This window comes from Procambarus clarkii, chromosome 32, assembly GCF_040958095.1.
Source record: "Procambarus clarkii isolate CNS0578487 chromosome 32, FALCON_Pclarkii_2.0, whole genome shotgun sequence".
NCBI lineage: Eukaryota > Metazoa > Arthropoda > Malacostraca > Decapoda > Cambaridae > Procambarus > Procambarus clarkii.
In genome coordinates, this window is record NC_091181.1 from 2,522,101 (window position 1) to 2,535,174 (window position 13,074).

The following is a 13,074-nucleotide window of genomic DNA, read 5'->3' on the forward strand; positions in this document are numbered from 1 at the left end:
CCAAACAGTCGATTAATAGTTAATATGTGGAACCCAGAAACTGGAGCTGAAACTCACCTTGCCAGTGTTGTTAGGTGAGTACACTTTTTGGGTATCAAGTTTTTTTATTGATATAAAAATTACAAATCACAAAGCACATAACAAAGAGAACAGAAAAAATAGCATATAATCTGAACAAGACAAAACACATGGCACAGGAATTTGACAAATGACATCATATAAAAGGCAAAGGAACACTCACAAAACATGAACATAAATACAAACACCACTGTAAATGAAGGGGGTAGATAACAAATTACAAACCCGGGCACCCCAAAACAACACACAGAGGAGCACAAAAATACACAAAAGGCATGCTCCAGAGACATAGAAGCAACAAGTACAGACACCATAAGTAACATAAAAGGCATAAATAAGCAATCGCGCAAATTAAGAGGCTCACGCAGGAGCCAGGAAAGAAACACACCCACATACACAATCACACCAAACCACCCCGAAGGACAGGGGGAGAGCATACACACAAACACAGGAGCAGCTTCAACAGAAACAACACACACACGCACACACACCACGTCCATCCCCTGCCGAGGAGGACCTCAGGAGGGCCAGGGACCCAAGGCAAACCGGAACAGACCCACCCTACCAACCCACAGCCAAAATCCAAGAACCCAACCACAAAGGCAGCCCCATTAACATATGCATCAGTAAAACAGTCTCGCTCAATTGTTACACAATTAAAATCCTCGCGTATCATGACACAGAAAGGGGAGAAGCCTCACCCTAAAAACCTCCTCTCGATCCTGACGGAGTGCCGTCCCCGAGGGGGCGTACACCGTCAGGAACGGAACGACGACCCCCCAAAACTCCACCCGAACAAACAAAACCCGCCCATCCTCCTCCATCTCCGTGCTTCACACGGAGATGGAAGCCCTCTGAGAAAACAACATAAGCGTCCCCCCAATGGACGTCCTCGGCGGATTGAGCACAACATGATAATGGCACACAAACTCTGCAACACAGACATATCACGAACATTATGCTTCTGGATCAGAGTCACATCCACACGCTGTTCCTGCAGAACATCGAACAGGCCCAACTGGACCCCAAGATCGTTTAAACCGCGGACGTTCAACGACGCACACACAACAGAGGGCGCCATCGGAAGAACCTCATGACACCCCCCAACCCGATACTTCCCCCAGGGGGAAGTGTCCGCACCCCCAGTGGGAGCCGCACCCACACCACCAGGCTCAACCACCCACCGCACCCCGAAGATGGCTGTACAGGAACCCTAACAAGCTGCAAGGTGGAGACACCGCACGACGAGGCATCCCCAGGCACTGATAACACCATCCACGTCCTCGTCTCGTCCTCCGCCGCCTCGAGCCCCACGCCACACTCAATGCCCTGCACACCGCCAAACCCCGCGTCCGAAGGGGGGGGGGGGAGGAACCGCGGGAGGAGCGGAGGGAGGAGTTTCTGCCAAAGCCACACCTCACGAAGGGGGGTGTGGCTTTGACAGGAGACCCTGACTGTGGAGACCTTTGGCAGGAGACCCCTGGGTGTGGCTTTGTCGCATAGCAATGGGGCCCCTACTATGCGACCGATCCCTCGGAGCACGCTTCCGGCGAGGGACAGAAGAACACAGCGCAACCACGGGAGGCACAGTACTATCAACAGCAGATGGCGGCGCCACTGCACCAGCAACACCGCTGGGCTTACCAACAGGAGACATGGGACCCACACCACCCCCAGCTTCTGGAAGCGCACCAGCTCCAGTACAAGGGCCGCCCCCCGGCCCCACACCAAACGTGGCTGACTCCATGGATACACACGGATCGCAATGCACCTCCGCCGCCACCAGCAACTGAGCACATGGAGCAGGAACCGCCAGACCAGCAGCGTCAACCGGCAAATCAGACAAAACAGCAGCAGACGAAGAGGCAGGTACACACCCACAGAGCCCGGACCTACCAAGGTAGGCCCTACCTCCGGCAAGTGCGGGAAATCATGCCTGTGGAACACCGACGGGTCGTCCGTGCGAGGAGCACGGCAACCAGCAGTGAAGTGACCCACCTCACCACACCGGAAGCAGGAGCGAGTCTGTCCTTGGTAAAAAATAAAACATATGTAGAACCCACACACAGTCACCCGGGAGGGAATAGTCCCAGAGAACCTCAGGCGCAAAGTACTTGCACCCATACGGAGCCCCTTCAGTCGTCGACTATGAAGACAAGTATGATGATGCCCCAACACCGCACCATATTTACGGAACGCAGCACATAGCTCATCCTCAGGAAAGTGCACCGGCACGCCATGGACGCTCACAAAGGTCAAGGGTCCCCACGGATCCGAGACCTCCACCATCACAGCAGAACCAGGAACCACTCGCGTCTGCGCATCGCAGCGGCGCACAAACAGCTGATAGGTACTGGACGAGGAGAACGTCACAGCCACTCGAGTAGATGAAAGTTTTTTCCAAACCGATCAGGGAACTTCACGCCCAGCACGTCCATGAGGGCAACTTCCACCAGGGGCCGAGAAATCTAGCGGCACGGTGTCGACGCGGCAAACATGGCCACCACAACACCTGCCGAGCCTCGGCCAATGGCCGCACTCCACCGTCAACAACGACCACCACGGAGCAGCTACAGGCTAACACTGGCAGCTCAGGCCGAACGTCAGCGCCCTCCGGTAGCAGAGCGGCGAATCAACAAAAGTTAAGTGTTGGGTAAGCAACCAAGCAGTCGATAAATAGTTAATATGTGGAACCCAGAAACTGGAGCTGAATCCTTGCCAGTGTTGTTAAGTGAGTACACTTTTTTGGGTATCAAGTGGAGTACGTCGACGGTCCTCGTGGCGCCGCCGCCTGCTGCTGGCACTACCACGCTCGTTATCACAACTCAGTCCCGGCAGAGATTAAACTAATTAAATAACAACGTACACCTTTTGTTGTTTGTTATATTCCCACACCTCCTGATAAGCTTGTACACCTCTCTTCAAGGTTCTAAAGATACTGTCACACAGTTTGCCACCATCATTGGATCTACTGAACAGCGTTGTTTCAGTTGTTGAACAATGTTAAGATTGGTTGTTGCGATTGTTCTCTTTGCCACCACTCACCAAGTAAGTTAGCCTCTCTGCTATACCAGAGGCGCAGAGGAACACGTCTCTCCACAGTAATATTATAGCATAAAACTGACCATTGCTTTAATTTGATATTTATAATTATACATACATATCACTTCACTAATAGTCATATAGGTTACAATGAGAATATTAGTCGTTGGTATAAATATATTCTTAACTATCTTAGTACACTGTTATAAATATTGTCCACACAAGCTTAGTACACAGATATAAATGTTATATCACTAGCTTAAAACACAATTTTGAACGTTTTCCTCACTAGCTTTAAACACAGATAAAAATGTTTTTCTCACCAGCTTAATAAACAGTTATAAATATTTTCCTCAATAGCTTAGTACATAGTTATAAATATTTTCCTGATTAGCTTAGTATTCAGTATTAATTTTATTCATCACTAGTTAAGTGCACATTTTTAAATGTTTTCATTTTTAGCTTAGAACAGTCATACAAGTTTTCCTAATTTGCTTAGTACACAGTAATAAATATTTTCCTCATTAGCTTAGTACACGGTTATAATTTTTTCCTCACTATCTTAGTATACAGTAATATACACTTTCCTCACTAGCTTAGTACAAGGTTATACATTTTTCCTCATTGGCTTAGTACAGTCATAATTTTTTCTCACTAGCTTAGTATTCAGTTATAAATGTTTTCCTCACTACCTTAGTACACATTTTCCTCACTAGCTGGAATACAGTTATAAATGTTTTCCTCAATATCTTATTTCAGTTATAAATATTTTCCTCACTAGCTTAATAAAGTTATTTATATTTTCTAAGTTTAGTACATATTTAAATATATCTTCTTAAGGTTATCTTGAGATGATTTCGGGGCTTTTTAGTGTCCCCGCGGCCCGGTCCTCGACCAGGCCTCCACCCCCAGGAAGCAGCCCGTGACAGCTGACTAACACCCAGGTACCTATTTTACTGCTAGGTAACAGGGACATAGGGTGAAAGAAACTCTACCCAATGTTTCTCGCCGGCGCCTGGGATCGAACCCAGGACCACAGGATCACAAACTCAGCGTGCTGTCCGCTCGGCCGACCGTCTCCCCTCACTAGCTTAGTACAGTGTTATGAGCCCAAGTAGCCTGATGAATGAGTCTACCCCAATGAGACCTATTCGGCGATTTGGACCTGATTGAGAGGTCAGAGGATGTGTAGATATATAAATATATATGGAAATAGCCTCTAGTACCATCCTCTTTTGTCCGGTCGTGTTGGTCGAGCGGTTAAGGGATCCTGTATGCCGGCAGAGTGCTCCTGGCAGTATGGGTTCGAGTCACTTCTGAGGTGTGAGTTTTCAGTTGCATATAGTTCTGGGGACCATTCAGGCTTGTTTGCATGTATGTGTATATATATATATATATATATATATATATATATATATATATATATATATATATATATATATATATATATATATATACACATGTATATATACATATATATATATATATGTCGTACCTAGTAGCCAGAACGCACTTCTCAGCCTACTATGCAAGGCCCAATTTGCCTAATAAGCCAAGTTTTCCTGAATTAATATATTTTCTCTATTTTTTTTCTTATGAAATGATAAAGCTACCCATTTCATTATGTATGACGTCAATTTTTTTTATTGGAGTTAAAATTAACATAGATATATGACAGAACCTAACCAACCCTACCTAACCTAATGTAACCTATCTTTATAGGTTAGGTTAGGTTAGGTTAGGTAGGTTAGGTAGTCGAAAAACAATAAATTCATAAAAACTTGGCTTATTAGGCAAATGGGGCCATGCATAGTAGGCTGAGAAGTGCATTCTGGCTACTACTATGACCGAACCTAACCAACCCTACCTAACCAAACCTAACCTATCTTTATAGGTTAGGTTAGGTTAGGTAGCCGAAAAAGTTAGGTTAGGTAGTCGAAAAACAATAAATTCATGAAAACATGGCTTATTAGGCAAATGGGGCCCTGCATAGTAGGCTGAGAAGTGCGTTCTGGCTACTAAGTACGACATATATATATATATATATATATATATATATATATATATATATATATATATATATATATATATATATATATATATATATATATATATATATATATATATATATATATATATGTCGTACCTAGTAGCCAGAACGTCGTACTCGGCTTGCTATGCAAGGCCCGATTTGCCTAATAAGCCAAGTTTTCCTGAATTAATATATTTTCTCTAATTTTTTTCTTATGAAATGATAAAGCTATCCATTTCATTATATATGAGATCAATTTTTCTTATTGGAGTTAAAATTAACGTAGATATATGACCAAACCTAACCAACCCTCCCTAACCTAACCTAACCTATCTTTATAGGTTAGGTTAGGTTAGGTAGCAGAAAAAGTTAGGTTAGGTAGGTTAGGTAGTCGAAAAATAATTAATTCATGAAAACTTGGCTTATTAGGCAAATCGGGCCATGTATAGTAGGCTGAGAAGTACGTTCTGGCTACTAGGTACGACATATATATATATATATATATATATATATATATATATATATATATATATATATATATATATATATAAATATATATATATATATATATATATATATATATATATATATATATATATATATATATATATATATATATTTATATGCGAACAAGCCTGAATGGTCCCCAGGACAATATGCAACTGAAAACTCACACCCCAGAAGTGACTCGAACCCATACTCCCAGAAGCAACACAACTGGTATGTACAAGACGCCTTAATCCACTTGACCATCACGACCGGACATAATGAGGTGATAGCCGAGGCTATTTGAACCACCCCACCGCCGGCACTCGGATAGTTATCTTGGGCATAGCATTTTACCAAATCACCTCATTCTTTGGGGCACACGTGAGGAACACAAATGCGAACAAGCCTGAATGGTCCCCAGGACAATATGCAACTGAAAACTCACACCCCAGAAGTGACTCGAACCCATACTCCCAGAAGCAACGCAACTGGTATGTACAAGACGCCTTAATCCACTTGACCATCACGACCGGACATAATGAGGTGATAGCCGAGGCTATTTGAACCACCCCACCGCCGGCACTCGGATAGTTATCTTGGGCATAGCATTTTACCAAATCACCTCATTCTTTGGGGCACACGTGAGGAACACAAATGCGAACAAGCCTGAATGGTCCCCAGGACAATATGCAACTGAAAACTCACACCCCAGAAGTGACTCGAACCCATACTCCCAGAAGCAACGCAACTGGTATGTACAAGACGCCTTAATCCACTTGACCATCACGACCGGACATAATGAGGTGATAGCCGAGGCTATTTGAACCACCCCACCGCCGGCACTCGGATAGTTATCTTGGGCATAGCATTTTACCAAATCACCTCATTCTTTGGGGCACACGTGAGGAACACAAATGCGAACAAGCCTGAATGGTCCCCAGGACAATATGCAACTGAAAACTCACACCCCAGAAGTGACTCGAACCCATACTCCCAGAAGCAACGCAACTGGTATGTACAAGACGCCTTAATCCACTTGACCATCATGACCGGACATAATGAGGTGATAGCCGAGGCTATTTGAACCACCCCACCGCCGGCACTCGGATAGTTATCTTGGGCATAGCATTTTACCAAATCACCTCATTCTTTGGGGCACACGTGAGGAACACAAATGCGAACAAGCCTGAATGGTCCCCAGGACAATATGCAACTGAAAACTCACACCCCAGAAGTGACTCGAACCCATACTCCCAGAAGCAACGCAACTGGTATGTACAAGACGCCTTAATCCACTTGACCATCACGACCGGACATAATGAGGTGATAGCCGAGGCTATTTGAACCACCCCACCGCCGGCACTCGGATAGTTATCTTGGGCATAGCATTTTACCAAATCACCTCATTCTTTGAATCACCTCCAAATCACCTCATTATGTCCGTTCGTGATGGTCAAGTGGATTAAGGCGTCTTGTACATACCAGTTGCGTTGCTTCTGGGAGTATGGGTTCGAGTCACTTCTGAGGTGTGAGTTTTCAGTTATATATATTTATATATATATATATATATATATATATATATATATATATATATATATATATATATATATATGTTGTACCTAGTAGCCAGAACGCACTTCTCGGCCTACTATGCAAGGCCCGATTTGCCTAATAAGCCAAGTTTTCCTGAATTAACACTTTGGCGCATTCCAGCAGACCGTCGTTGTCACCAATATTATTAATCACACCGCACGCGTGCCCCTCTCGGGAGTCGCGAGAAAAAATATTTGTATAAAATCCATTTATTATCCGATCAACTTGGAAATAGTTTACAAATGTTTGCCATGAAATTTACGTTTTCTCTAATAGCCGAATAGCTTATTAAAGAGAACGGCGTGGCAGTGAATCATCGTGGTAAAACAATTGTATTATTGACACGACGCGTATAATCGACGTAGGTTTTATATATGTTGCCGGTCGAACGCATCCTTATGTGACCTTTAATACTTATGTTCTTATAGAACATTCTATTGCGAGCACATTGGTACAAAAATTAAATACATACAACGACAAATAATGTCAGGACAGTGAATTGAATATACACTTTTCAAAGCGAGTTTCGCCGATATGCCGCTGCGGGTAACACTTCAGCCACTTCCCACACTGTTTTGGGTGGGCTACGACATTGAATCTATATTTATATGCATATGTCCGTGTAGAAAATTTTATTGCGATTCCAATGATACCACAATTAGCGATGTAGGACAACTGTAGGCTTCGCAACCATTAAGAGAGTGGAAACATTTTGTTGCTGTTTGGCGCTCTCGGCGAGTGATCTGAATAGTTTTTTACTTTGTGTTAATAGTCCTAATGCTTTGGCGGCATTTTATAGGTAAGTTCTTATAGACAATTTTATTGCGAACACAGTGATACCAAATTTAAATACGTGCGCCTTCAATTATTGTCAGGACAGTCAAAAGAGTGTACACTTTTTCGGTCTTACCGTGTAGGCACGCGAACCGCTGTAAGTGCATAGGGTATGATTTTTTTTTTGAACGCCGTGAGCGCGAAAGTTAATAATATTTTTTCTAATTTTTTTCTTATGAAATGATAAAGCTACCCATTTCATTATGTATAAGGTCAATTTTTTTTATTGGAGTTAAAATTAACGTAGATATATGACCGAACCTAACCAACCCTACCTAACCTAACCTAACCTATCTTTATAGGTTAGGTTAGGTTCGATAGCCAAAAAAGTTAGGTTAAGTAGGTTAGGTAGTCGAAAAACAATTAATTCATGAAAACATGGCTTATTAGGCAAATCGGGCCTTGCATAGTAGGCCGAGAAGTGCGTTCTGGCTATTAGGTAGGACGTATATATATATATATATATATATATATATATATATATATATATATATATATATATATATATATATATATATATATATATATATATATATATATATATATATATATATATATATATATATATATATATATATATGTGAAGAACTCTGTAGGGTAAGGCAGGTCCTAGTCAATAACGGCTTCTCCAATGGTTTCGTCGAAGACATCATAAGAAGGAAAGTGAAAAGCCATGCAACCTCTGAAGAGACAACTAACACAACACCTATACCCCCTATTAGACTATTTTACAGGAACTTCTTTTCCACAGCTCATAAAACGGAAGAAAGGGTCCTGAAAGATATTGTTAATAGAAACGTTATCCCTACAGACAAAAATCAGAGGATACAACTGACGATTTACTATAAAACCAGAAAAACGGCCAGCCTACTCATGAGAAACTCTCCAGACACAAAACAGAACGCTTTAAAACAGACTAACGTCGTCTATGCCTTCAAATGCCCTCTTGGGGACTGTAAGCTCCAAAAAACCCAGTATATAGGCAAGACAACAACATCTCTTTCTAGGCATTTAACGATGCATAAGCAACAAGGCTCCATTAAGGAAAATATAATCTCTTCCCAAAACCAAACCATCGCCAGAGAAATCCTAGTAAACAACACAGAAATCATCGATAGATACAGCGATAGCAGGCGGCTTGACGTTTGCGAGGCACTACACATCAAGAAGTCAACACCAGCAATCAACAGCCAATTATTGCACAACTATATTCTACCCACCTCAAGACTCCGCTCCAATATAGAAGCATCAAGATGGACCAATAGGCTTTCTACAAACACTTCTATTCAATATCCATTGTTTCGTGTTCTGTCTTGTGTTGATGAAATTAATACCCTATTAATACCACTTCTTGTTCTGTCTTGTGTTGATGAAATTAATACCTATTAATGCCACATCTTGTTCTGTCTTGTGTTAATGCCACATCACCCCTTCCACCTCACTCAAATGTAGATATAAAATCGGAGATACGTAAGTTCTATTCAGTTGTGTATTTGTGAACTAAAGTCTTTGAAAATGTAATAAGTTTTACGAAACGCGCTCGTGTCGCGTCAGACTAGAAATAAAAATGAATTTTGGAGAATTGATTTTTGATTTACCTCCAACAGTGAAAAGAAATGTACGAAAGATTGAGAAAATTCATGTTAGAATTATTAATCTTACTTTTTCGGTCATATTTAATAATATATGTCTACAGGAAAGACTGCTACCAAAATATACTAATATATATATATATATATATATATATATATATATATATATATATATATATATATATATATATATATGTGTGTATATCACGAAAATAAACACGTGATTAAGAATGTGACAATGTCAGACCACGGAGGAAAATTGAAACAGGAAATTTCTTTAAGTACTTTCGTATATTAAATACATCTTCAGAAGGTCATTTTACAGATCGAGTGATGGGTATAAATAGGCAGGAGAGAGTGGTGAAGTAAGGTGAGGTACAATACTTGGACAACGCAGAAGGCCCATTGGCCCATCAGATGCACCCAATTAGCCCATCCGATGTAGCCCAATGGCCCATCTGATACAGCAGACATACAAGCATAATACATAGGTAATTATAACATAAAGAAGTAAATATATACAATAAATTAGTGAGACAAATGTTCTTTATGTTATAATTACCTATGTATTATGCTTGTATGTCTGCTGTATCAGATGGGCCATTGGGCTACATCGGATGGGCTAATTGGGTGCATCTGATGGGCCAATGGGCCTTCTGCGTTGTCCAAGTATTGTACCTCACCTTACTTCACCACTCTCTCCTGCCTATTTATACCCATCACTCGATCTGTAAAATGACCTTCTGAAGATGTATTTAATATACGAAAGTACTTAAGGAAATTTCCTGTTTCAATTTTCCTCCGTGGTCTGACATTGTCAGACCACGGAGGAAAATTTTGCTATTATATTTGCATATTGCTATTATATTATCATAGCAATATGGAAGTTGTAGTTAAGGACCTGGTGACTCTAGTGGGAGCCCTGAGGACAGAGTTGGACTCTCTGCGGGAGGAGGTGCGTCAGCTTAAAGAACAACGAGAAGTAACGAAGGAGGAGACCAGTAGTAAAGGGACCTCGTCTTGGAGAGTTGCGAAAGACAGGGGCCTTAAGAAGACTTTGATAAAGCCGCCTTCAAACGCCATAGCAACTTCTAATTCATTTGACGTTTTGGAGGACGAGTGCTGTGGAGAGACTGTGGATCGCGCAAAAGGGAAAGCAACGAAGAGAAAGGAAGCGCAGGCCCCTCAGAAAGTAAAGGAAGTACCTAAGCAAACATTAGTTATGGGAGATTCCCAGATAAGGTATTTGGATAGAACGTTTTGTGCTAGAGATAGGGGGAACAGGTTAAGGGTTTGCTATCCCGGAGCTGGCATTGGTGATATTATAAACAACATGAATGATATTATGGCTGGTAATGGGAACAATCCCATTATTTGCATTAGCGTGGGAGGAAATGATGTTGGTCGAGTTAGGAGTGAGGAACTGATTCAGAGGTATAAAACAGCCATAGAGTTAGTTAGGAGCAAGGGAGGAATCCCGATCATATGTGGCATTCTTCCAAGAAAGGGAGTGGGAAATGAATGGATATCGAGGGCACTTGGTGTCAATTGCCGGCTGGAAAGATATTGCAAATCAAATGCAATATCTTTCATAGACAACTGGGAACACTTCTATGGAAGAAATGAAATGTATGCTCGTGATGGGGTGCATCTATCGAGAGCTGGGGTTGTTGCTGTTGCGAACTCGTTAGAAGAAGTGGTTAGAGGTGTTTGTTTGGGTTTAAACTGTTAGTAGATAGAGGTATGGGAATTGATTTTGAGGAAGGAGGTAATAAAAGTATGTGTTTGTGGGAGAAAGGAATTGGCAAAACGATCAGGGAAAGAGAAGGTCCGCAAAATAACAATTCACTTAGGGTATATTACACTAACAGTAGAAGTCTAAGAAATAAAATTAACGAATTAAATGCTCTTGTCTGCACAGGAAAAATAGATATTATTGCACTTACCGAAACGTGGATGAATGTAGAAAATAGAGAACTATTAGCTGAATATCAAATATATGGATTTAAACTATTTCACACAGATAGATATATTAGACGAGGAGGTGGAGTAGCCATATATGTTAGGGACAATTTGAAATGTAGTCTCAAAGAGGGAATCAAAACAGAGCCACACACAGAAACTATTTGGATTGAATTAAACGAAAAAGCTAATAATATTATAATAGGAGTAATATATAGGCCACCAAATTTAGACAGAATGGAAGCAAAGCATCTATGGGATGAAATATCTAGAGCATCTAGATCTAACAGTATTTATGTCATGGGTGACTTTAATTTTAGCGGAATAAACGGGTTGAACAAAACAGGGAATAGTGAAGCAGAAGATTTTCTAGAATTAATTGACGATTGCTTTCTTACGCAACACATTAAGGAACCAACACGGGAAAATAATATTTTAGATTTAGTGTTAACTAACAGGGAAACGCAAATTAATGACATCGAAATAGGGAGTGAGCTAGGGAGCAGTGATCACAAAGAAATCAGATTTCGCATAGAATGGAATAGACCAGTAGGAGAAAATTCTGTTAAAGTGCCAGATTTTCGAAAAGCTGATTTTAATAGCCTAAGAAATTTTTTGGGTCAAATTGATTGGAAAGTCTTGGGTATGGGGTGTGGGCCGGTCTTGGAGCGAGACATGAACCCAGCGATAGGTGACTTAAATGGGGATTTCGATGTGGATTCAATATATAACTTATTTAAGAATATTCTAAACAAAGCACAGGAACGTAGTATACCATACAAATTGAATAGATCGAATACTAATGACCCAAAGTGGATAACAAAGAATTTGAAGAACCTTATAGGTAAAAAGAGAGCTTGGTACAAAAGGATTAAAAATGGGGAGGTCACTTTAGAACAGGAATTCGTACAACTGGTTAGAAATGTTAAAAAAGAGATAAGGAAAGCAAAAAGAAACTATGAAGTTCGCATAGCAGGGCAAGCAAAGACAAATCCTAAAGGGTTTTTTCAGTTATATCGTACTAAGACTAGGGAAAGGATAGGTCCATTAAAAACTGAGACAGGTCAAATAACAGATAGTGATGAAGAGATGAGTAGTATTTTTAATAAATATTTTGTATCTGTATTTACTAAAGAGGAACTTAACAATATGCCTTCAGCCGAACAAATCTATGTGGGTGGGGACGAGGACAGGTTGACGAGTTTAGCAGTTACCAGGGAGGATGTTCTTAAACAAATAGTAAAACTCAAACCAAACAAATCCCCAGGGCCGGATGAAGTGTTTGCCAGGGTGCTTAAAGAATGCAAAGAGGAGCTTTGTGACCCACTGTCAACCATATTTAATAAATCAATAGAGTCAGGCAGAGTGCCAGAGTTTTGGAAAGTTGCTAATGTGATACCAGTTTTTAAGAAAGGAGATAGATCACTTGCGTCTAACTATCGACCAATTAGC

At 41.2% G+C, this 13,074-nt stretch overlaps 1 protein-coding gene across 2 annotated transcripts in view; it reads left to right on the forward strand.

Annotated features, from left to right (window-relative positions):
• Window positions 1-3,007: 3,007 nt before the first annotated feature.
• The window catches only part of LOC123759252 (leucine-rich repeat-containing G-protein coupled receptor 4-like), a 105,682-nt gene continuing 95,615 nt past the window's right edge, over window positions 3,008-13,074 (forward strand). Inside the window, exon 1 of one of the 2 annotated variants that reach the window (XM_069334956.1) lies at window positions 3,008-3,126. In XM_069334956.1, coding sequence (XP_069191057.1) covers window positions 3,079-3,126 — 48 coding nt within the window. In that variant the 5' untranslated portion in view covers window positions 3,008-3,078. The remainder of the gene's footprint in view (window positions 3,127-13,074) is intronic. The other variant, XM_069334957.1, reaches the window with a different exon arrangement.